The sequence below is a fragment of the Oncorhynchus keta genome, chromosome 4, assembly GCF_023373465.1.
Source record: "Oncorhynchus keta strain PuntledgeMale-10-30-2019 chromosome 4, Oket_V2, whole genome shotgun sequence".
NCBI lineage: Eukaryota > Metazoa > Chordata > Actinopteri > Salmoniformes > Salmonidae > Oncorhynchus > Oncorhynchus keta.
The window spans coordinates 29,453,467-29,480,504 of record NC_068424.1 but is presented as its reverse complement, the minus strand read 5'-3'; the positions used below and the strand labels follow the sequence as shown (position 1 = coordinate 29,480,504).

General features: G+C 46.2%; 1 protein-coding gene across 1 annotated transcript in view; it reads left to right on the top strand.

The window, feature by feature from the left end:
- The window catches only part of LOC118372833 (transcriptional activator GLI3-like), a 138,545-nt gene that overhangs the window by 22,699 nt on the left and 88,808 nt on the right, over positions 1-27,038 (top strand). The window contains exon 2 of the mRNA XM_052505248.1: positions 8,113-8,286. Within this exon, the coding sequence (XP_052361208.1) occupies positions 8,154-8,286 (133 nt within the window). The 5' untranslated portion in view covers positions 8,113-8,153. The remainder of the gene's footprint in view (positions 1-8,112; positions 8,287-27,038) is intronic.

Here is a 27,038-nt window from a genome sequence, read left to right as displayed (position 1 = left end):
GAGAGCAGAGGAGAGAGAGTTAGCTTTAGCAGTGCGGAGCGCCTCCGTGATACAGAGAATAGCAGTCTCAGTTGAATGACTAGTCTTGAAACCTGACTGATTTGGATCAAGAAGGTCATTCTGAGAGAGATAGCGGTAGAGCTGGCCAAGGACGGCACGCTCAAGAGTTTTGGAGAGAAAAGAGAGAAGGGATACTGGTCTGTAGTTGTTGACATCGGAGGGATCGAGTGTAGGTTTTTTCAGAAGGGGTGCAACTCTCGCTCTCTTGAAGACGGGAGGGACGTAGCCAGCGGTCAGGGATGAGTTGATGAGCGAGGTGAGGTAAGGGAGAAGGTCTCCGGAAATGGTCTGGAGAAGAGAGGAGGGGATAGGGTCAAGCGGGCAGGTTGTTGGGCGGCCGGCCGTCACAAGACGCGAGATTTCATCTGGAGAGAGAGGGGAGAAAGAGGTCAGAGCATAGGGTAGGGGAGTGTGAGCAGAACCAGCGGTGTCGTTTGACTTAGCAAACGAGGATCGGATGTCATCGACCTTCTTTTCAAAATGGTTGACGAAGTCATCTGCAGAGAGGGAGGAGGGAGGGGGGGAGGATTCAGGAGGGAGGAGAAGGTGGCAAAGAGCTTCCTAGGGTTAGAGGCGGATGCTTGGAATTTAGAATGGTAGAAAGTGGCTTTAGCAGCAGAGACAGAGGAGGAAAATGTAGAGAGGAGGGAGTGAAAGGATGCCAGGTCCGCAGGAGGCGAGTTTTCCTCCATTTCCGCTCAGCTGCCCGGAAATGGAGGACTTCGCGTATTGTATTTCTTGGCTGCTGCCGTACTGTGTTTTACCTGGATATCAGTTTGCAATTGTTGGGTTCTGCTTGGAAACGAAATAACTGAACTAGCATCTTTTCCCTCTTTTATGCCAAGTGCAGAAAGCGTGTAGAACAGATACTCTGTGGCTTCGTGGGGGGAAATGAATCGAGTCAAAGTAAAAGGAGGAGAGAGAGAGACCCAATACCACGTAACCGTTCCACCAAGGGAAAAGGGCTGACTGCTTTTTCCATTGTTTCAGTCTTGGGGACTTTTGGGGTCCCAGTTGCTCTTCGTACACCAGTGCGACTCAAACAAATACAGTGCACAATAAATAAATAAGCTAATAGGCGGAGGGCTGGGGGAGCGGGGGAACGCTAGAGGATGCCGGAGGTTTCCATTGTGGCCCGGCTCTTTATTTGCCCCTTATCTATTGGGTAGCAAGCGCAAAAGAGGCATCGTGTAAGCATTAAGATTACATCGTGTGGGTTTGTTACCCAGGAATGTAAGATGCACTCAGCTCGTCGCTGTGTGAAACGACACACGGTCCCTCGCCAGTCCTCCAAAGCATCTTAAGTAGAGTGGTCTGGGAGACGGAGGCACTCGACGAGCATAATCGCATTAGCTCCGCCGAAAGCCACCGATGGGCTGCGTTGTTGCACTGTTTGTCCTTGACAACAACATTTAAACCAACCCTCTCCCACGTGCTTTGCAGTCGCACCTCCCCACTCCCAAATAACCGCATGGATTTGGTACTTCGGACAAAAAGCCCCAGTTTTGTTGAAATGACTCCTCTTGAGGTGTACCTGTCGGAGACGGGTAGATGTTTGTGGACTTCTTTGAAGGGTAACAGACGAGAATCATAGCTAATTCACCCCTCCATTTCAGGTCTGGTTCATTAGTCACTTCATCTAGAACTCATTGCCCCACAAACAGTTCAGATGTCAAGGTGTGGTGTCGCCCACTCTGACAGAACAATATCTAAACGTGTGAACGACTTAGAGTTTAAACAGCCCGACCATGTCACTGAACACAAAAGGGTGAGAAAGGGCTAGACTGAACAAGTTGAATGGCATGTCTGTGTGGGAGTGTGTGTGTGTGTGGTGAGGCGTAACTAATTGCTACTAAATGGCCCTTACTTCAGGGGACGATCCCCCATCAGCTGTAGGCCAGACTAAGTGCCATCTGGGCACAATGTTAAGTCTCATCCCTTTTGAATGGGACCCACCACCCAAATCCTCCATCCAGCAGAGAATCCCTCTTCCCGTTCCCCTCCCATAGGGCCAAGGGCATCCCCATATCCCCATCAGTGCAGTGTTGCACACAGCATGGCGACCTAAGTATGTGCTATTCACTCAATGACACCATTGAGCTTGTAATTGTGAACGTCTCTCTAGTCTCTTCAATGTGGGGATTGACTTGGGGTTTGAACCGCCAACCTCTGACCATTAGGTCACACTTGAGGTTCGCTAACCGCTCCACCTCTCAGCTGTTTCTCCGGGCTTGCCTCCCGAATGGCACACTATTCCTTATATAGTGCACTACTTTTGACCAGAGCCCTATCCTTCAACCACACCCCCCCCCCATCCCTCTCCAAAGCGAGTACATGGGGGCCCAGGCCCCTTGCAGAGGGTTTCTGGTTATACCCACTACCTCCTCACCCCACAGTGTTTTAGTTATTCCAGCTGTGCTTGAGCTCTTAATGTTGTTGGCATAGCTGCACAAAGTGCAAACACACACACACACACACACACACACACACACACATACACACACTCATGGATCTCCTTTGTCTTGTTCACGATGAGGGAGAGGCCAGGATAGCACCCTCTCCCTCAACGTGATCAAGACAAAGGAGATGATGGTGGACTACAGGAAAAGGAGGGCAGAGCACGACCCCCATTCTCATCGACGGGGCTGCAGTGGAGCAGGTTGAGATCTTCAAGTTCCTTGGTGTCACCAACGAACTAAACACTCCAAGACAGTCGTGAAGAGGGCACGACAACGCCTATTCCTCCTCAGGAGACCGAAAAGATTTGGCATGGGTACTTAGATCCTCAAAAAGTTCTACAGCTGCACCATCGAGAACATCCTGACTGGTTGCATCACCGCCTGGTATGGCAACTGCTTGGCCTCCGACTGCAATGCGCTACAGAGTGTAGTGCATACGGCCCAGTACATCACAGGGGCCAAGCTACCTGACATCCAGGACCTCTATACCAGACCGTGTCAGAGGAAGGCCCTAAAACGTGCTAAAGCCTCCAGCCACCCAAGTCATAGACTGTTCTGTCTGCTTCCGCACGGCAAGCGGTACCGAGCGCCAAGTCGAGGTCCAAAAGGCTTCTTAACAGCTTCTACCCCCAAGCCATAAGACTCTTGAACAGCTAATCAAATGGCTACCCGGACTATTTGCATTTTTACGCTGCTGTCACTTTACCTCTACCTACATGTACATATTACCTCAATTACCTCGAGTAGCCTGTGCCCCCGCACATTGACTCTGTACCGGTACCCACTGAATATAGCCTCGCTAATGTTATTTCGTTGTTGCTCTTTAATTATTTGTTCTTTTTCTTTTTTCTTCTTTTTAAAAATGTGTATTTATTTTTTCGTTTTTTCTTGTAAATACTTTCTTAACACTTATTTTTCTTAAAACTGCATTGTTGGTTAAGGGCTTGTAAGTAGGCATTTCACTGTAAGGTCTACTACACCTGTTGTGTTCGGGTTGTATGTGACAAATAACATTTGATTTGATTTGATTTGATACGCGTGCACCTCCTCACTCTTTCCGGATCGAAACTTTTGGTCCATCGATGGAACGATGCCTGTTACTTTTTTCCTCTCTCATATTCCTCTCGTTTTCCATTCTTTCTCTTTTTCTCCCCTCATCTTTAACCCTGTTCATCCCTCTCTCTCTATTTATCCTACATTATTCCTCCATCTCCCCCTCCCCGCTCTCTCTCTGTGCTGTAGTGTGTTTGTGTCAATGAGCGTCAGATAAAAGGATCTTGGTGGTCGCTGATGTAATGATGATGAATGCTGCAGCACTGCCAGTCCCCCCTCAGGGATCCCCCGGCACCGTGCTGCTCCCCCCACCCCCCAATTTGGAAGTACACCCTCAGCATTTTTCTCACAAGTATTATCTGAGTGTATAGAAGTTTCCATACAATGTAAATTCAGGACAGCAATAGATTGTGACTAGTTTGATTTCTTCGATAATGTTCTCCTTAAGCAGTTACAAAAATTGAAGGATTTTTCAAAGCCAATGTTTGTGGCTTGTTGTTTAACCCGGTGTGAAGGGAAAACACAGATTCTCTTTTTTGATCAAAGGCAAAAGTTTATTTCGGTGTTTGACTTTGATGTGCACCATTTGCAGATGACTTTCAACTCCGAGCCTTTGTCACCAAAGCGTATAATTTATGTTAAATTGATTTGCTTAATGTGCTTATAAAATAAGAATGTTTTTTCCCCCTTACCAACAGTCTGAATTGTGGTATTTTAAACCTGTTTAATCGCCTCCCTTTCTGTGGGAAAGGATTATGGTGGCACACAAATAAAGAATACACCCTTTCATTCTCCCTTCACTAATTGAGTGTGGGACAGTCATTTCAAGGAATAAACATTAATATGAAATGTACATTTTATTTTGGGTAACGACTGCAACCGATGCGTGGTTCATAATGCCTTCTTTTGTAAGGTGCTTACTGAGCGAGCAAAGACCAAACCCTTCTGTTAAACAGACAGAGAATAAACATCATACAGCCGCTGTAAAATGTTGGTGATTTTTTTTTTGTTTTTGTGATGTCTCATTGCAAACGTGGCGGAGTATGTGATTTTCTACCCACTGGGCACACACTGGTTGAATCAACATCGTTTCTGCATACATTCAAAGAAATTATGTTCAACCAATGTGGAAGAGATGTTAAAATGACTTTTTGTGCCCAGTGGGTATTGACATGTAAGTAGATTAGTGTGTATTCCCTAACAGCTAAGGTTCAGGGTGGATGCCCTACAGTACATGACGACATACAGTATTGTGAAGTACTGTATAATATTATGTGCCTCCCTGAGAGAAACCGTCAGGATAGAAAATATCGTTATCATTTCCTGGCCTAGATTGGAATCGCCCTCCATGTACTTACAATGTGTCATACTTATGACTTGCTCACTAACGATAATGGTTATAACTAGATTAGGTCATAACTGGGGCCCAGAGTTTCCCCCGGCCAGGTGACATAGGAAAAACTCTGGGCACCGCTGATAACCCATGTACTGCATGTGTCCAGAAAACACAACTCGGGTGTTCAAAATCAGATATCAGTTACATGGCTTGCGTGTGAAGACACTGATAAAAGGTAGCGAGAAGTAGAAAAAGAGAGGTTTTCAAGAAAAACAGACAGAAGGAGAGAGAGAGACAGACAGAGAGGAACACCTGCAGGACGGGGGTGATTGTATGTAGCAGTGGCGTCCACGTCAGAGGGATTACGGGTGAAAAGGTCCCGCTTTTAATTGCCGCTCTGGAACCACGGACCGCTCCGACCGCCTCGTGGAACACAAAAGGGCGGTCAGCCACGCTTGAGTGGCCTGGAGCTGTGAATATTTGCTCTAGCAATGGAATGTTTATGCCCCTGCTTTCTCCTCACCCCTCACTCCTCCCCCAGTAGATTTCCCCCTTCTGAATCGGGAACATCCGCCCCCCCCCCCCCTGTCTTCCAACCTTTTCTTTCTCTCTTTTTCCTCCCCCTCTCCTCTGACTCACCTGGGAGGAGGCAGAGAGGTTTGAGGGCTCAAACAAGGAAGGGAGCACATGCAGACACGCACGCACCGGCAACAGCACGGGCATGCCAAGGGTCAGTCTATGATGGGAGGAGTTTCTTTCCCTTCTCCCTTTTCTTCTTTTTTTTTCTCTTCTTCTTCGCTTTTGCAAGAAGTTCAATCGTCCGAACGGTGTAGCGTGTAATTTAAAGGAGGGGGGAGGGGGGGCAGAAAAAACCTGACTCAGGGGCTCTATTGTCTGATCTCCCCTCTGCCTGAGATGGACTGTCAGTCGAGGGGCGCCTCACGTTTGAGTTTCTATGGTTGCGGGCCGCTGAAAGAGGTTGAGCGGCTTGCTGTCTCTCTCGACCCAGGACCTAAATCGATGGCGAGCTCAGGAACTCTCTCTCTCTCTCTCACACACACACACTTGTTGTTCTCCCAAAAATAGAAAAATCTCTGAATCTAACCCAAAACTAAAACACTCATCCTATCGAAGGCATACCAGTGATTTGAGATGAGATCTGTTGTAGAAAGGGTGAAACAATGTCTGGAGTGACATGGTACACATGTATTCATGTGGGAGTGATTAGAGGAAGAGCTCTTGTTTAATTCTGTTTTGATTGGTTGGGGAGTAATTGCTGTTTTTTTTTTGGTGGTAACGCCACGATTGCTTACAGATGTTGTTGTCAGTTAGAAATGGACGGCAGACTGAGTTTTTTCAGGAGGGTTGGACAAAAAATGAACAAAACGCATGTTTGTCTTTATTTGAAAGAAAACTGTTGCATAGACTAAATATTTCCAGCAATTATCCTTGAATTATGGCATGTTCCGGGGTCTAAAAGAAGCAGAGGCATCATGCCCATAGGGGGCACGTGCCCCCTCAGATTTATCTTTAAAAAAAATATAAATAAATAAACATACCAAAAAACAACAATCTGCAATACCAACCACTTGAAGCTGGCTTTAGCTAGTCCAGACAGGTTCCCAATCTCCCAACCACATAACTAGCTACCAGGAAGCCCTTTCAGGCTATCAATCAAGTTTTACCCAGATTTTTGAAGAGATCCAGAGAAGCATATTTTGTTTCTTTAAAAAAAGAACCACCAGTCAGGACGATACAGACAGTTCAAGAGGTATGCTCAGATATGCAGAAAAATAGACTTAAACAGAATTAAACAGAATGATTATGGCTCTAGATTGCAGGAAAAAGCTGTTTCAGGTGTTTTAAAATGCAAACTTATAGCCCCCCTCCAGACCACCCCCGTCATTATCACGTACTTTGTGCCCCCTCAGATTTCTGCGGTGCATGACGCCCCTGAAAAGAAGGGCTTGCAGTGGATTTCAATGATCCCATGTTTTAAGTGGTTTAGCACCATGTTGGGTTACTGTCTTCATGGCTAAGATTCAGGGAAGACTTGACCCAAGTCGAGGTTCTGAACTAAGATGATGTGCTTACTATAGACTGTTGGCTGAACTCCTCTTTAAAACGGAGAGACGGAATTAACCAAAGTTTATTCTTCGAGAGAAGGAGAAATTGCCTGGCAGCATATTATTCCCAAAAGGACCCCCAGACAAGCCTTCATTTTTGGGGTTGTGAATGTTTCTCTGTAGTATCCCCTGAAGGTTAGTCACTTCTTTCTCTCTGAAAGAGGGGGAATTCTCAGTACGTACCTATCCACAACCTTCACTTCTATGTACTCTAAGATATAACCTAAAACTTATTGTACAGCAACTTCTTTAACTAATTTACTTTGAAATAAAACATATAGAACTGAATTCCCTTGGTTACTGGAAGTTTACTTTGTCACAGTTGGGTAAGACGAGAAGTTAACTCGCTCTGTCCTGTTTGTAGGGTTGAAAAAGGACCAAAATTCCAGTTGAAGGATTCCCCGATTTTCCTCTTATTCCAGGATTTGTGTAAAACCTGTAAATTTGGGGAAAGTTATCAGAATACTATATGACCGTTGGGTGCGTTGAGAGGGCAGTGGGAAGATCAAACGTAACAATTATGAGGGAAAATAAACACAGCAGAGCTGGTGGATTGACCTTCGCTGTGGCTGGGGACGAAATGGGATTGGCTGGGAGGACTTCCTGATGGTATAGAGGTCAGAGGTCAGCAGACATGAATGTCAGTACCATGTGATTGTTTTCTTTTCAAAGCTTTTAGATGTCATGCCTTTAATTCAACCCAGTTAGTTTCTCAAGAGGTGGAGGCACACTGGCGCAGCTCTATTGTTGAGCGAGAGTGTGACATCATCAGCCTTTCGAGCAATTAATTGATGCTTCATCTTTTATCTTGTTAAAACATTGGTTGTTTAACAATGGTATGAAGCTTAAACAAAGAAACACATTTTTTAATTTTTTTATTTTAATTTTTTAAAACTATGATAGAGACTTACTGGGCCATCCTCATTCAGAGAGACCAGTGTATCTGGAGAGAATGTTGGGAAAGTCTGTGATGAGACAGTGTGTGCTAATGGTGTACTATAATGGGACGCTACATCATTGGTCTCCTCTTGGTTGGGGTACTTACCTGTCCTCTCTCTCTGTCATCCCCCTTCCCCAGGTGTCCTGTCTCCATGACGTGCTGAGGAATGAACAGTCGTCATGGAAACCCAGTCCCAGGCCAGTTCTGCAGCTGAGAAGAAGAAGAGGGTGGAGACCATCGTGGCGACCAAGGGCTCGTCGGCGCGCGCCGACATCAGCGAGAAGGCTGTGGCCTCTAGCACTACGTCAAACGGTAAGAGTCTAATTTACCTTAATCCCCCCTTCCTTACCCGCTCTGATCCTCTCTCTTGTTCTCTTCCTCGCTGGTTCCTTCTATCTCTCTCTCTTGTCTATTTCTAATTTTGTCTCACTCCAAACAGGGAGTTAACAATGAGTTGAATGTTTTGGTCATGAAGTTGAAATATTGGTGTTTCTTCATTTAGAATGATGTTTTTAGTGGATCATGCTTATACAAGTGTTTTCTGAATGCATATCAGTTATACTCATGTGTAAAACAAGGCTCTTCTGTAGGAGATTGAGTTCATATGCAACATACAGTGCCTTCAAAAAGTATTCAGACCCCTTGACCTTTTCCACATTTTGTTAGGTTACAGCCTTATTCTAAAATGGATAAAATTTTTATTTTTTTCTCATCAATATACACACACAATACCCCATAATGTCAAAGCAAAAACAGTTTTTTAGACATTTTTACAATACTGAAATATTACATTTGCATAAGTATTCAGACCCTTTACTCAGTACTTTCTTGAGGCACCTTTGGCATCGATTATTACAGCCTCGGTGTCTTATTGGGTATGACGCTAAAAGTCCTGAGCGCTCTGGAGCAGGTCTTCATCAAGGATCTTTCTGTACTTTGCTCAGTTCATCTTTCCCTCAATCCTGACTAGTCTCCCAGTCCCTGCCGCTGAAAAACATGATGCTGACACTACCCTGCTTCAACATAGTGTCATGACGTTGGCCTGGGGGATAGGTTTATGACAGTCATAAATACCTCTTTCCCCCCTTTTCCTCTCTACACTACTGAGGTTACATTTGCAAAACCCTTGGTTAACATAGAGATTCTGGGAACGTCAGAATGTGGGGGGAAATGAACTATATTCTGGTAATCCGAACAATTGAACATATGCGGTGATACTTAATGAATATGATGTCAGTTCGGTTGTCATCTGAGACATTCTCATCAATGATAAGATGACATAAACTACAGTGGAAAGTCTACACATGAGAGTTATAGGATTCACATGGAATTTTTGTTCAATTTAAATGTTTGAATATGAAATTATTTGTGACGGGATGAAATGTGATTTTAGCTTCTAAAATGTGAGATGTGTGTTTTCATAAGTTAGGGCTGCTCACTCAGTGGCCCACCTCTGTGAAGGGACAAGGGCTATAACACTTTTCAAACACACCCTCCTCACCCTTCCTATATAAAGCCTTGACGACAACATAACTTCCTGTTCCGAGGATATGAGGACGCCGGTCCTATGTCAGAATGGTTCAGATAATAACTACAGAACGAAGCCAACATCAGCGTGAGCTTTGGTTGCGAATGGTATGAACGTTGAACTCTTATTCACTACAGAAGTGATACCTCTTAGCTGTTGAGTTAGCGACCGCAGCTGCAAACGCAGGTTAGGAAGGAACAGACAGAGTATCCCTGTAAGGGATTTCTTCCATTGACGGAGAGGCGGACCAAAGCGCAGCGTGGTTATTCTGATTCATGTTTAATTCAAAGATAAACACGAACACAACAAAACAAAACAAGAAACGTGAAAACCCAAAACAGCCCTATCTGGTGCAAACACAGAGACAGGAACAATCACCCACAAACACACAGTGAAACCCAGGCTACCAAAGTATGATTCTCAATCAGAGACAACTAATGACACCTGCCTCTGATTGAGAACCATACTAGGCCGAAACATAGAAATACCCAAATCATAGAAAAACAAACATAGACTGCCCACCCCAACTCACGCCCTGACCATACTAAATAATGACAAAACAAAGGAAATAAAGGTCAGAACGTGACAATCCCGTCTATCACACAATGACGTTACTACAACGTATCCAATTGACAACCAGAGACATTCTTCAAAGGACAGAGGACTCGGTTTTTCCTCCATCTACCACCAACCTATTGAAGCGCAGCTCAGAGTAAATATTTATTGCATTTTCCTTTTCCAAATGGTCGGTCATTTAGAATGCATAAGATACTGTATTTACAATAGCACAGCTTCGCCTTTGTTCCTGTCTTCCCGCTCTTTCACTCAACCCAGCCCTTTTCCTTTGTGTAACAAGCTGTCATATCTGTTCCGCCCGCTAGGGACGTTTTCCTTTATGACGTGATTTGTAATCAAGTTATGATTTAATTATGTGTATGTGTGATTAGTTAGGTATTTAGTAAATAAATGATTAAACCCAATTTTGTATTGCTGATTCAAATTGTTAGCCAGGGTTCTTGCAGATAACCAAGAATTTACAACTTTCAGATGAGACTGAAGTAAGATGAAGATTAATGTTGACAGCAGTGGATGTAAAATATTACTAGGTCTTTAAGAGTTTATTCGGAAGATAACAGCTCTATAAATATTACTTCGTGGTGCCCGACTCTCTAGTTAATTACATTTACATGATCAACTCAATCAGGTGATAGTAATTACGGATAAATTATTTTATAGAATAGCATGTCATATCACATAATCCGGCATAGCCAAAGACACAACAATAGGGATGGTGCCAGGTTTCCTCCAGACGTGACATTTGTCATTCAGGCCAAAGAGTTCAATCTTGGTTTCATCAGACGAAGTGAACCTTGTTTCTCATGGGGGTCTTTAGTCCATTTTGGCAAACTCCAAGTGCGCTGTCATATGTCTTTTACTGAGGAGTGGCTTCCGTCTGGCCACTCTACCATAAAGGCCTGATTGGTGGAGTACTGCAGAGATGGTTGTCCTTCTGGAAGGATCTCCCATCTACACAGATCAACTGTAGTGCCCTGCCAGAGTGACCATCTGATTTTTGGTCACCTCCCCGACCAAGGCCCTTCTCCCCAGATTGCTCTGTTTGGCCCGACGGCCAGCTTTATGAAGATTCTTGGTGGTTCCAAACTTCTTCCATTTAAGAATGATGGAGGCCACTGTGTTCTTGGGGACCTTTAATGCTGCAGAAAGGTTTTGGTACCCTTCCCCAGATGTGTGCCTCGACACAATCCTGAGCTCAACGGACAATTCCTTCGACCTCATGGCATGGTTTTTGCTCTGACATGCACTGTCAACTGTGGGACCTTATGTAGACAGGTGTGTGCCTTTTCAAATCATGTCCAATCAATTGAATTTACCACAGGTGGACTTCAATCAAGTTGTAGAAACATCTCAAGGATGATCAATGGAAACAGGATGCACCTGACCTCAATTTCGTGTCTTGTAGCAAAGTGTCTGAATACTTATGTAAATAAGGTATTTCTGTTGTTTACTTGTAATAAATGTGCAAAAATGTCTAACAACCAGTTTTTGCTCTGTCATTATGGGGTATATTGCGTAGATTGTTGTGGATTTTGATTTATTTAAGCAATTTTAGAATAAGGCTGTAACGTAACAAAATGTTGAAAAAGTCAAGGGGTCTGAATACTTTCCGAAGGCACTGTAGGCAACATCTTGAAGACACACCAAAAGAGAGGTAGGTTTTGACTGTGGACTCATTCACATTTTCATCGTTCAGTCACGACACAGCTGCAGAAATGAAGAATATTAGATAACACGATAACTTTTTCTCCAGGAGTGACTGGGACTGCCAGACACAAGTCATAACAAACCCGGAGAAGAAATGACCATGACTTAAGTTGCAGCTGTGCTCATTAGCCTGAGCTGTAAGAGTGAAGTTTTTCTTTTGGGGGGGGGGGGATCGAGGATTGGAAGAGTTCGGGGAGGTTCGGGAGGTGGAGTAGAGTTAGGGGATGTCCGCAGAAAAAGAGAGAGAGAGGGAGAGAGAGAGCACTCTGTCACCCTTGGTTTCCGTCTGAGTTGTAGGATGTGAAATGTTATCTTTCCAGGTCCGTGGCGGGAGACTTCAAACACCCCAGGAGAGGGTTAATGACTACGAGAGTCTGCCTCTCTCACTCTCTCGCGCTCTCTCTCTCTCTCTCTTTCTCTCTCTCACTCTCTCTCTCAATATGCCAGTTATAGCAGGAAGTTGAGTGGGGTGGGGTGGGGTGTAAGAGGGAATACATCCTGATGCATCTTGGGAACTCTCTCCCTCTCTTACTCATTCCCAGATGGCCAACACTATTTTATTAATTAAAGGGGAGAAAGAGGGAAAAAAAAGTTTTATGGTGTGGAAAAAGCATGGATGTAATTTAGCTCTGGTGATTGCAGATTTCTCTTTGTAAAGCTTCGACAATTACTAAATGCTGTAAGGTTTGTCTTGGAAGCTCGCTCCCGTAATCATCCACACCTGATGGAGTCACACACACACACACACACACACACACACACACACACACACACACACACACACACACACACACACACACACACACACACACACACACACACACACACACACACACACACACACACACACACACACACACACAGAGTTATCCACAGGGAAAGAGTGAAGCACTCTTCTAGATCCATATCTCTGAGAATCGTAAGATAGCTTATACATTCTTTGTGCAGGTTATAATGACAGCACATTCCCCAAGTGGCCCCAGAACTCATAACCTCTTATCAGGTGTAACCTTACACCCCGTCAACTTTAACCCCTGTATCCCCCCTGTCCCCGCTCCCCATACAAACAAAAGGTAATTGTGAGCAGCTGTGGAACCCCAGTGGCTAGCTCTTCTCGGGAAGGCCCAGGCAAATATTTCCCCTGTCAAGCTGCAGAGGAGTAGTGGCCCCTGAACCCGCGCAGGGGAAACCCTGTAGGACACCCCTCCGCCACAGCATGCTATTAGAACTGAAAAGGGGGAAAGTGAAAAGGGGCAGTTATTGGTGGACTTATGGGCTGTTTAGCTTTAGGCATCTCTGAAGTGTTTTCTTTTGCAATACAATTACAACATGATTGAGTGCTTTGGTTTTGTTTGTCATTAAAGCATATGGAAATAAGTTATTGGAAAACCTTGCCTGATAGGCTTTGAGTCAAAGCTGTTTTGGACGTAATTGATTCAAATGGTGGCAAGACCTGAAGGTTATAATTTGATTAGAAGACTCCAATTTTCATTTGAAATGCCGTTACTATCCACTCTCCCGAATCTAATTCCAGAACACAAAGAACAAAGAGGACAGATACAACTTTTTTTCTTTCTAAAGATTAGAAAGTTAAAAAAAAAAAAAAAAAAATATTCAGTAGATAACACAAGTAAATTAGTTGTGGTTTGTAATTATGATAAAAATACTGTACTTATATTCAGTCAAAACCCTAAGGGCTTAGTGTAGTTATACACTTGCAGTATGTGACAGTGTGTGTACATATGTCCTGGGGAGTTTCCTAACTTAATAAAAATCTGAGCAGTGGAAATAAAAAATTGGCGAAACTTTTGTTTCTTCCTTTTTGTCCTTTCTCTTGCTTTCTTCCTTTCTCTCGCTTCTTTGTTATCTCTCTCACTTTCCCCCCCAAAAAATCCCACTACCCTCTCTTTTCTGTCGACGTGCACTCCTCTCACTTCTGATCTCTCTTCCTCTTCTTCTCTGTAAGTTTTGTCTGAGTTGAGAGAGCTTGCTTGGTGCTGTAACGGAGTATTGGAGGGGGAGCTAGCTGTAGCTAGCGTTCCCACATGGTTGGCTAAATGGTGGCTTCATCCTGTGTGCCATTCATGTCCTCGCCCGCTCCCCTGGCCTGACAGCTCAAAAGGACCGACTGGGCCACAACAATGCTGTGATTGGTGTTATTTAGGAGGGCAGGGAGGAGGCATGGGGGAGACCCCCCCCCCCACTCTCATCATTCTCCAGGCAGGTGGACCACAAAGTCTCCTGATTCTTTTGTTGCTTCCCTGGTCCCTCCAAAAAAAGATGTCCATGCTCTTTGGCTGAATAAATCCTGTCGTCATGGGATAATTTGATAATAAAAAAAAGTAAGACGAAGGGAGGGAAGAAGGGAGGGGAAGGCCTATTGATTGAAGAGAGAGAGAGGGGAAAAAAGTTTCTGGTTGGTTGGTCCGTTGGACTTTTTTGCTATGGACGCTGCTGAATTAGGGAAAGCGAGGGAAGAGAGGGACAAAGAGGATTGAGAGAGAGAGAGAGAAAGAGAAGGCTAGAAGAGACGGAAAGAGTGAGCGAGAGAGGGGAAGTAGAGATAAAAAATTAGAGACATTTTTTTAAAGAAAATTTGGAGTGAGAGGGCAGGGTTTGAGTTAGCGAGCTAGTTTAGGAAATTGTAGTGGAATGCATGGCCTAAAGTAGCAGGGTGTCTGTGAACCTAATAGTTTATGAAGGAAGGACTGGAGACCTTTAAACGGTCACGCTTGGAAGGGCAGGAGCAGGAGTCTCAGAGGCACAAAAGTTAAGCCTTGAAGGGCAAGGAATTTTCTGCTTATGTGTAGTAGGTTACCAGCGATATCCCTAACCCAAACGGAGAGCGTGGCAAAAGTGTTTCGGAGAGAAAAGGAGCTGTTGACTGCTTTGAAAATAGAAAAAAAACCTTCTGAAAGAGGGAAGGAGAGGAGAGGGAGAGATACAGAGAGAGAGAGAGAGGGGAGAGATACAGAGAGAGAGAGAGAGAGAGGGGAGAGATAGAGGAGAAAGAGAGAGAGAGGGGAGAGATACAGAGAGAGAGAGAGGAGAGATAGAGGAGAAAGAATAAGGGGCCACCTTCTTTTTAGGGAGCCATTTAAATGATCCACGGTAAATAGAAGGGGGATGTCATCTGACAGAAATAAAGTTCCCGGTTAACAGCGGGGATGGAAAGTCATTTACAGATACGCTGTCCCTGGCCATCTTTGTGCTGCCCAGATAAGGTTTCATTTCAGAAACGGATAGGAGACATTTTCACTTACGGGGCCCCCATTCTGCGACACCTGTGATAACAGCTTGTGGACCCTAATTGAAAATGGGTTTCAAAATGGATTTTCACTTTTCTTCCACTGCCTGCCTCACTCCCCCCTTCCTCCATCATTCCCTTCCCACCTCCTCACCCCCATCAACACAAACCCCCCCCACCTCTGCTCCCATCGCTTTTCCATTGCTTTCCTTGTGTCTGGAAATATTGGAGGGATGGAGGGCCAGGGAGGAGGGAGAGAAGGAGGGAGTGGGGGGGGTGGGGGGGCTGGTATTCGATGCGTTGGGGAAAATGGAGCGTGGGGAACAGATGATCCCTCAGCACCCTGTCAGCGGGATGACAGCCGCGCGATCCATCTTATTAATGAAATCATTGATCACTTAATGGGACTCATAATCAACTGTTTCTCCACTGTCCTCCTGCCTCTTTACTCCCTCCTTCGCACGCACGCACACACACACACACACACACACACACACACACACACACACACACACACACACACACACACACACGCGCGCGCACGCACGCACGCGCACGCACGCACGCACGCACGCACGCACACACACACACACACACACACACACACACACACACACACACACACACACACACGAGCATTGCCACCATCACCACTCTCCGCTTTTCATTCCACCTTTTCTCTCTCTTTACCCCCAAAAGTCTGATTTTTTCGTTAACAAAGAAATGGAGATTTTATGAGTGGCTTTGAAAAATATGGATGATATCAAAGAGAGAAGTGGGGTGGAGGAGATTTGTTGGTGAAATTGAAGTAGGCCTGTGTAATCATAATTTATTTCATAATTTAATGCCAGCTTGTACAAGACTTTCTGGCTGGCAGCTCTGGTATGGTAGTGGTGTCGCCATTTCTTGTGAGAAAATCTTCTAGATATTGTTGATTTACAGTATGTCTATGTTTGGGGCTGCGATTGCATGAATTATACTTGTAGACTTGTAGTCTGCTTGTGGTAATAGTAGATTTGACTGTGAGTGTGCAAGTGTGGGCTGTATACATGTATGTATAGTGGTGTAGTGAGGACCATGTGGCTCCTGTGGTAAAAAGCAGGGAGGTGGGTCCCTCCTCGCACTCTCTCAGCCAGCCAGCCAGCCAGCCGGGGGTTAATGAGAGGGGGTCTGACAGAGCCCTGATGGAGGGATAAGGGACAAACAGCACAATGGAGGAGGCGAGAGAGACCCCCTTTGACAAACCCACCCCATGCCTCTAACGAAAGGGTGGCTTCTAGGCTCTGTCTGAGTCACACACACACACACACACACACACACACACACACACACACACACACACACACACACACACACACACACACACACACACACACACACACACACACACACACACACACAGAAGGAATGACCACTTTACGTTATTCACGTTCACAGTGTTTGAGATAAACAGTATAATGATACAATACGATGGTAAGAGTGAGAGCGGTTGTTAGATACAGAGATATGAACAGAAAGTCAATGTGGCCCTATACACACACACACACACACACACACACACACACACACACACACACACACACACACACACACACACACACACACACACACACACACACACACACACACACACACACACACACACACACAGTTGTGCAGTATGCTGTGGACTCCACTGGTGAGTCAGCCGTTTCATGGACCTCTGCACTGAAGGCAATTTCCTGCAGCAACGGGGCGACGGGCTTTGGCAGGGACGCCTCACGGGGGCCTGAGGCGCAGGATTAGGGCGGCCCCGCTGCTCGTCAAGGCGGAGGGGCCCTTAGCTAGCCCAGGCTCTGCCCAGCAACCTCAACCCAGCCTGACCTCCCCCTGCCTGCATGCCTGCCTGGAGGACCCACAGTGGAGGAATCACACTGATCCATCCAGCATCCATCCACCTCCGGACTGGGAAGAAACTCCACTGCTTCCACATAGCCTCTCGCACTGCCTTTAGCAGTACTCAACTGTAGCATGCAGAATCTGAATCGCGATACTTTTTCTCTCTCTCTCTGGCCCTCAGGGGTTAGGGGGAGGTGGAGGTGTTTTGCCCACCTCTCTTATGCCCACTGTCTTGCGGGGATCTGGCAGGAGTGTTTGCTGGGGCTTGGTGTTTCTCAAGATTCTGGTGCTGGCATCATGTAGTGAAGTCGTTCAGTATGGGTCACCTTCTTTCATATGTCCAACGAAAAGGGAGTGGAAGCAAACACATTTGGTATTGGTCATTTTATTCATTCAGCCGGTAGTATTATATTGCAGTATAATCTGTCAGTATAGTTTGTATGAACCTTTAAAATACTGTCCATGGAGCAGTGGACCCCATCCTTTTCAGTGATGAATGGTGAAAGCCGTGAAGGCCTATGAAGTCAGGGGTCAACAAGGTCAGGAGCATGAACCTCAACCAATGAACATCCTCAATACTCACAGAGGGGGATCAAGCCTGGCCTGTCTGTGCAGGAGGTCGGAGGAGGTGGATAGCAGTCTCCCCCTAACTACTGACACTGGATCAGATATTCTGTCCCTTCTACGGTTATGGTTTGGGAAAGGAAGTAGGGTAATCTGATCATAGACCTGTTGTTAAGAACAACTTTCTACCTAGACCTGTCTGTGTAGTTTAGAGAGCGAGACAGACAGACGGGCCGGCGGACGGAGAGACAGTCAGGGGCCTCGTAAAGACATAAAGTAGTAAAGTAGGAAAACAGTATTATTCTGCCACTGTGTCCATTTGTCGGTAGGCATCAGTGACCTCCCTCCTATGGAGAGGAACAAAGCAGGAGTGTCCTGACCCTGCCAGCAGAATGTATTGGTCCGTGTCCCTCTTCACTCTTTCTTTCTTTTCTCTCATTCTTTTTCTTGTTCCCTCGCTCGCGCCTGCTTACCTCTGCTGGATGAGAGCGATAGAGGGGGATGTGAGGCTTGGAGAGAGACAGTAACTAGTGTGTGTGTGTGTGTGTGTGTGTGTGTGTGTGTGTGTGTGTGTGTGTGTGTGTGTGTGTGTGTGTGTGTGTGTGTGTGTGTGTGTGTGTGTGTGTGTGTGTGTGTGTGTGTGAACCATTTAATATGGCACAGCGGTATAAGGCACTGCATCTCAGTGCTAGAGGCACTACAGACCCTGGTTCGATTCCAGGCTGTATCACAATCGGCCGTGATTGGGAGTCCCATAGGGCGGCGCACAATTGGCCCAGCGTCGTACGGGTTCGGCCATCATTGTAAATAGGCTTGCCTATTTAAATAAAGGTTAAATAAATGTACAAAAAATTAAAAGTCTTGTGTTTCAGGGAGAGGGTGTGTTATGCTGCATGTGAACTTTGGTGAGACAGTGTTTTAGTGTCTGTGAATGACTTGTCCCTTGTCCAGAGTGTGTGCTGGTATATCTATGATTGAGTGCATATGTGTGTATAAGTTGGCATTCAAAAACATCTATATGTAAAACTTGTCCATTTACCCCGGATCAAGATGCATGAAAATGAATCAAGACGTGATCTTAGGTTTCAGGTTTGAAGGGTAGAGGGGGAGGGAAGAGGGCACCATGTGCTAGTTTGCACCCTAAACCCTGTAATCTCTCCCCTCTGACCTCCCCGACCCTCTGCCTCCCCCGTCTCCCCCTCTCCTCCTCTCCCTCCCCCTCTCCGCCTCCACTCTCTCCCCTCGCAGTGCGAAAAAGGAGCCAGGATCAAAGAAAGTAGAACCATGGCAGTGATTTCTGGTGATTGATTAGAAGCAGAGGAGGTTGAGAAGCGTCTTTTCTTCCCACTCTCTCGCCGGCTGTGTGCGCACCCTCCCAGGGCCCTCGTAAATAGCTCAGGTTTTCAAGTGTGAAGACAACTGCCGCGATTGGCAGCCAGTTCCAAGAAATACCAAGTAACGACATCCATGTTGGAACGAGCTCCACGCTCAGGTTGTTTCAAGTTTTGGATGTGCCTGTTGGAAGGCGGCGGAACCCAGGAAGGAGAGGAATGGAGAGAAGAGGTGAGGGAGTGATTTTCAAAAAAGGAGGTCACGCGGAGAATTGGACTCAGATGTGTAGCGAAGACAGGGGGGTTGGAAAAGAGAAGAAGAAACGTCTGACTGTCTGGGAGGACTGAACTCACGGCTGTTGCTTACAGCAGAGGGGCGGGCAGTTTGAACTTGAGCAAGGCCCTTCTCATGTTAATCAATGCCATAGCTGTCTCTTACCATCTCCTCCCCCTCGGTCCTAACACAAGCCAATCCAATGCCCCGGGCCACTGACAACTGAACGACCCTCTAAAGGCATGTTAAAGGGCCGTGCCTATTCAATGTTATTGAGATAAATATGCTGTAATGGGAGCAAGCAAGCAAGCGCGCACACAGGCACACACACGCACGCACGCACGCACGCAAGCACGCACGCTCGCACACACACACACACACACACACACACACACACACACACACACACACACACACACACACACACACACACACACACACACACACACACACACACACAGATTGTATCTGAGGGCTACTTTTCTGTCCTCTCTCTCTCTCTCTCTCTCTCTCTCTCTCTCTCTCTCTCTCTCTCTCTCTCTTTCTCTCTCTCCTCTCTCTCTCTCTCTCTCTCCCGCTTTCTTTCTCTCTCTCTCTCTCTCTCTCTCTCTCTCTCTCTCTCTCTCTCTCTCTCTCTCTCTCTCTCTCTCTCTCTCTCTCTCTCTCTCTCTCTCTCTCTCTCTCTCTCTCCTCTCTTTCTCTCTCTCCTCTCTCTCTCTCTCTCTCTCTCTCCCGCTTTCTTTCTCTCTCTCTCTCTCTCTCTCTCTCTCTCTCTCTCTCTCTCTCTCTCTCTCTCTCTCTCTCTCTCTCTCTCTCTCTCTCTCTCTCTCGCTCTCTCTCGCTCTCTCTCGCTCTCTCTGTGTCTCACCTGAAGCTGTGAGCCTAATGATGTTGAGAGTTTGGGCCTCGCAGCGACAGCTCCAGTCCAGGGGAGATGTGTCTCATGTCAGACAGAGAGAAAGGGGGACATCACTGGAGTCAAGCAGGAAACTACTGCAGCCACTGTCACTAGATGGCATTACGTTTTAACAATGACCTTTACAGAGTAATTGAACACAATCTGGAATGAAATATTATTAGGTGTCGGAAGTTAATAGATGATTTAATATTATCTACAGTACAGTACCATGGTGTGTACAGTAGAGCACACAGTCATTAATTCGCACATGCAAGTAATTACACTGGCAGATACACACATCCTTATGGAAAAACCACATGATTTCACGTGTGAAAAGAAAATCACATTTTTTGGGGGGGACACTTCACATGTGATGATATTTCACATGTGGGTTTCCACGTGTGATCACATAACTATTTGCAGATGTTGAGCTGAAATGTTCACATTTGAAAACAAAAGAGACACGTGAGGCCATATGTTCACACTATTCCATATACGGTAGAGTTCACATGTTAACCCCACCTTTTTACATGTTCGGAGAACAACATGTTTTCACCTCACATTTGTATTGCAAATATTTGTAAATCAATTTTGCACTTTCACCTGAAAAACATTAAAATTATTGTCACGTGTAGTTTCATGGTGTCACATGTTGACTTGTTTGCATACCCATGTTGTCACATTTATTTCACATCAGATCATGTTTTCACATGTTATCACATCAACTTCAAATAAGATCACATGTGAACAGATGACATCACATGTGATCACATGACATCACAGGTGATCACGTGAAATACATGTGGTTTTTCCATTAGGGCGCACGCACACACACACACACACACACACACACACACACACACACACACACACACACACACACACACACACACACACACACACACACACACACACACACACACACACACACACACACACACACACACACACACACACACACACACTCTCCGGGGGCAGCTGAAGGAGGATGGGCCTCCTCTGCTTATTAACTGTTTGGCGACCTCATGACTTCATCTGTGGTGCTGTCAGACCGGAGTAGAGGAAGCGAAGAGAGATGGACCACGTTTTCCCAGCCCTGGCAGCAACGCTGGCTCAATGGGTTCTTTGTTCTGGTCTGGCTCTAGACCAGCTCAGTATGGGGCTACGGCATAGGGCTGCCTCAACCCTACAGCCCCAGAGAGAGAAAGACGGAGGAGAGGGGGAGGGAGGAGGGAGAGGGGGGAGAAAGGAGGTGGAGATGGAAGAGGGGATGGAGAGAAGGAGGGTCGGAAGAGAGGAAGGAGATGGGATGGGGGAGAAAATATCTAGGGGTGTGCAATACAATACGTATAGGACAGTATGTACAGTTTGCAAAAGTTTCAAAACCATCTAGACTAATGAGGAGCTCCTATCCTTACAGTGTTGGTCCATTATGTAAAGCACATGTACGTCCAAACATCCCAACAGTCCTTTTCCACCATGTCACACCGATTATTCCCTCTCTGTGTTCAAGTCATGATCATGTAAACCATAACAGAGCTTAAAGACAAAGCTGTTTTCCTTAGGGGGAATAAATTGAGAAGTGCAATGTGTCGGTCGGTCATCCCAGCTGTGTGTGTGTGGAATGTTGGGATTAATGGGAATTTAATAGGTTGATTAAAGATGAGGGGAGTTTGATGGCAGAAACATCTCTGGGGCGATGGCAAGGAGGAGGAGGATTCCACAGGCCGGAGTGACAGGATAGGTCACAGAGGAGTAAACCTCATTACTGAGAAGGGACAGCAACAGGAGGCAATACTCCCAGAAAGAGTGGGAGGGAGGGAGAGAAAAGGCTGTGGGACATTGAGAATGAGTGTGACATGGAGAGAGGAACGTTTTAGGGAGAACGGGGAGAGAGTGATAGAACAAAGTGGTGATAAGAAAGTGACAGAGAAGTAGAAGACAAATCTGAGAAAGGAGGGATAGTCATTGAGGTTGACGGACCTTAACCTCTCCCTTCTCCTCTCAGCACTCTAACTCTCATCTCTCTCTCTCTCTCTTCTTTCATCTCTCTCTCTCTCTCTCTGATTAGAATAGTCTTGTTTACCTACTATTGTGTGACTCCATCAGTTTTGGAAATTTGCGGGAGCGAGCTTCCAAGACAAAAACCTTGCAGCATTTAGTAATTGTCGAAGCTTTACAAAGAAACATCTCTCTCATTCTCCGTCTCTAGCATGGTGGCCTGGCTTTGACTAAGTTAGCTATCTAATCATAGGGAGAAAGATTGTGCTTTTTTTCCTCAAGCCACCTTCTCCGCCTCCCACCTCTCCTCAGCTCCAGACTTTGGTTGAGTCTGATCCTTTAATCTCTAAGGCTTCTATGGCTGCCTGCGACAGTGTAATGATGGGGTCCGCGCTTCACCTAGGTGTTTTGGGTGGGCTGAATTACGTGCTGTTTACGGAGTGGTCACTCCCTCCTAGGGGTTGTTCCACCTCAAAAGGCTGAAGAAAGAGGAACTTGACACCCACCACTTCAGATTATTCTGAAATAGTTTCTGTTGTTTGAAACAGTTATATAAGAATGGCATTCCTGCAACATTATTGTGTTGAAATATACTTTGAGTTTTAAGCTAATTGATTGCATCCAAAATCCATATGAAGTGCGAAAACCATTTCTTTGGATGTCTTACACACTGTTACAAAAAAGTTTGCTCCAAATCGGATGTTAGCTACTCCAGTATCCTATAAATTAAAATGGTCAATTCAGGTGCAATCAATTAGCTTAATTTCTCCGTTTCCATCTACAGAAACAAGTTCAGAACCATCTGAGGTGGTGGGTGTCATGACTTGCTGAAATGACATGGAACGACCCCTAGATCACAGGAGGGGAAAATGACCTGGAGTTGGTGGTAGAAGTTATCCAAATCTGCTCTATAATGAGGGCTGTGTGGGGTAAAAGGAAGACTGATACCTTTGTAAAAGGATTCATTGTTGCCTGTGATTTGTCGACGCAGAGAAGCCAAGTCTTGAGCTGTCAGGAAAAGTGAGGAAAAATGGCCTGGTAAATCAACCGATGACTTTCAAATGATTATCGTGTCAAAGTAGAGAATGTCGATTTACCTTGAAGCGGGTTTTCTTTCTTCTGTTTTTTTCCTTTTCCTTTCTGACATCAGGTGACTGGATGTGTTCAGAGTGTTCAGAGCCCCTGATTGCCGGGTTGGGTTGTTTTTATGGCTTTGGGCAAGCGGTACAGAAATCTGTTTGGTCGTGTTATTTTTATGACGTTTGGCATGTAGTTTGGAATTCTGATTCTCATGCTCTCCCTGTAAAAAGAGCCCGTATGTCTGAATGCGGCGGGCGAGAAATGGTAAGCGTTAACAGCTGCCGCATCAAAGGCGCTCGGGCATGTTGTGCGTTTAACCCAAATCCGTCACACTCGCACAAAGCCCCTGATTCAACCTGTAATGTAGACATTGAACAGAGAGCGTCAAGACCACAACCAATGAGAGGTTACAGCCTCGAATGAACTCTTAACACCTCTCCTCCACATGGCAGGTCAGAGGTCAGCGAAGCTCGCACCTGATTGGTTCCCTGGAATGGTTACTGGGGGTGAGAGGTCATTTGTGTCTAGAATTTATTTTAATTTCGCAAAATTATGCCTGAAAGCGCAAAAAATGGCTACTGGAAACTATTACAAAACCGCCATGTCTCTGTGGAAATTGCTGAATCTACTTCAAACACTTTGATTCGACCTCTACACTGTTGGTTGAGCTGTTAAGCAGGTAGTTACAGCCAGAATAGATCAACAGCTAACTAAGTGAGTACCGGCCAGGGCAGTGGACTGATCCATACATTGGATTTAACATCAGAAGAACCCTAATCACCATGGCCACTGAGCTGGGGAGAGGGAGAGAGGGACAGGGAGAAGAACCAAGCGATGGATGTTCCACTCAGAGCCTGAGACATTTACCAGTCATTGATAAACTGCTTAGCAGCGGGCAAATTAATGAATCCACCATCCACTCGGCCTGACACAGAGAGGGAGAGGGTGTGTGTGTGGGGGGGGTTGGATGTAGAGGAGGAGGGCAGCAGAGGACCGAAGGGGAGGGGGGATGAGGGAGGTAATCCGGTTCCAGCTAAACGGCTGATCCCTCTCATTCCTCAGATATCAAATGTCAAAAGTTAAATTAGCCTGCTAGCCTCAGATAGGAGTTAACATGCTTTTAAATGGGGCAGGGGGTGGAGGGGGAGGGAGGATGCGGGCGATTCTATCCCCCTCTGGGACGGCAGCGGGCAGGTGCCTTTGAAGTGTCTAATTATCCCTCTGACTAGTAAGCACTGGCTAACTGTCTTAATGGAGCCTGCTCTGTCTGATCTCCTCGCATGTATTCAGACACACACACACACACACACACACACACACACACACACACACACACACACACACACACACACACACACACACACACACACACACACACACACAAACACACACACACCATCCATCGCAATGTGTTAGAAAAGCAGCTCTGAGAGGCAGCCATGAAAAAAACTCTTCATAAAGTTTGTAGAAACTATTGTGAGATAAATGTATTATGTATTTTAATAATTCTGTATTGTTAGGTGAGAATTCACCACAGTGACAGTTGGACCTAATTCACTATAACTATTTTTTATTTCGCTCTAACTGTTGGTTGGCACTTCCCCACCTCTTTGCTTTGGCTGGGTGTCCATGTTCTCTTGGCGAGCGCCTCCTAATCTGAGTGCCACAGGCCCCGTCCGGATCACAGTGGCGTCAGAAGTGGGATTCCAATGCTCCGGCCCAGTGGAAAGCTGGCCTAGTCCGGCCTGGTGGGCTGGGAGCCATGCATGAATCCACCCTCTACCCTAACAGACCCAGTTAGCAGCCCGTCCAGCCCGTCCAGTTCAGTCACACTTCTGTCATAGCTGTACGGTATCACAGTCATATTATATTGTGGTGGAAGACTGGAGGTCAATAACGATAACAGACAAGGTTGTCGGATGCTGGCGACCTTGTTAGTTGAATATGAAGCCATGTCAATGCTGGTCAGACTTCGTTATTGCGTTTGTGGTTTCGAGCACTGAGAAAATGCATCTCCTCGGTTTGATTCTTAAAAGAGTATATGAGTCAGGGTGCCCTTTGAGTGAAATTCTTAAAAATTCAAAAAGGCATGGCCCCAACTCATCACTGTTATTTTTGGCCAGTGAAGCTCTGCTCCTTCACAATGTGCTCCTGATGAAATAGCCTGGGGGGGGGGTTGTAGAGAGTGGTTCTGGCCCTACGGATGGCTTGCATCCGGCCCCTGATGTATGAAAGGTAGTCAGTAGGGATTGGAGTGGGGGTGAGGCACGGCCCTGCTGTGAGGCTGATTTGAGGTGAGCAGGGAGGGCAGAGAGACACGGGAAGGGGCGAAGAAGCCTAGATTTCTTTTGATTCCTCTCCCCTCTAGGCTATGGGCTGGGACTGAGAGCCAGGGGCCCCTGGTAGGGTCCCAGCAGAGCCCCAGCGGCGGAGTGAGGGGTGTGGGACTCCGGGCCGGGGAGATGAGGCCTGGGGATGCCGAGGGGAGGGGGCGGTGTGCCGCCGAGCCAAATTGAGACGTGGGAGCCGTCGAAATTAGCCTAGATGATTATCGAGGAGAGCAGTAGTCGGGCTGTGGGGGGAAATCAGGAATCTTCCCGACCTGCCCACCGCTTCTCACTGCAATTACTCTAAGCATCACTCACAGCAGCTGTATTTACATAATGCGCCACTATGGGACCACTCTGCAGAGGGGAAATAAGACAAGGGCGGAAAGTTACTGACAGTGAATTCTGCCGTGTTGCGCCACAGCTAACTTTTTAGTGCTTTTTTTATTGACATTTTATAGATTGGTGACGGTCTCCTTTTCTCGCTTGTTATCCTGAAAATAAACATGATCCAAATCATGTAATTCCACAGCTATTGCGTTGGTGATTGATACATGGGAAGATGGCCAGTAGTCGATTGACCAAGATGCTACAGGTCATGACGTGTGAGGTTAAGCACGCAGGATCCCCTGAGATGTTGTGCCCCGTGTCGTGACGTTCTACGAAGAGTTTCTTGACACGTCTCCCATGTCACTGTAAACAGACGTTGGGAGAAGCTCCATTAAGACTCAGTCACCTTCAACACAATACACAACTGAACTCTGTTGTGGGAGATACCACTGAAGCTCCCTCAGCGGGGGGGTTAAAAGAAAACATTCTGGCAAAACCTGCATCCTATGGGACCGGCAGCCAAAAAGTCGATCGGAAAAATACCCCACACAATTGCACTAATCTTCCCCGTTCTCTTCTCTTGTTGTGTTTGCGATTCCTCCTCTTGGTGGAGTTTGAAGGTTCTCTCTCTGTCTCTTCTTTCAGCCTGCGCTGCTAATCGTGAGTGATTCCCTCTCTCTATAGCGCAGGTGCCATGTACAGCGAGCTCTTCCTAAGCCGCTTGGAGAGGTAGCTGCTACGCTCTTATTAAACTCTAGCCAGCCGCTGAAATGTTTGCCTCCCTCTCATTGTTAATTGGGCAGTCTTCAGTCTTTTTCGCGGGAGTTGATTTGCAAGAGAAAGAAGGAAGACGGAAAGAGAGATTATCGCACAGGAGGAGAGGAGCTTTGAAGAAGTGTTTTGTGTTTTCCTCCACTCCTCTTCTCATCTCCCCCCTTTGTCGGGTTCCTCAGCCAAACCCCCATCACCGTGCCACAGACAACACGGCTTGCAAATGTTCGCAGGTGGAGGAGAATGGTTGTTGTGTCGCTGGCGCTTGTTCAGAGGCAAACGACACCTCCTCGATGGTAAAGGTTCCGCAACAACAAAGCCAGTTCGGGGGTAGAATGTGCAAAGACTGATGAAAATGCCCCTTTGTGTTCCTCTGACTAAAACACATGTAGTAGCTTAAGGCAGCGGAGACTCCTACATGGTGCTGGCTGTAGAGTACCAAATCAAATGTCTGAGAGGCAGGAGCAGATTGGCACTCCGACCCTTGTTCTACACAACGGCTGCCTTTGAGAAACACCAACTCCCTCCGAAGCAGAGGCTTTTTGTCTTCGC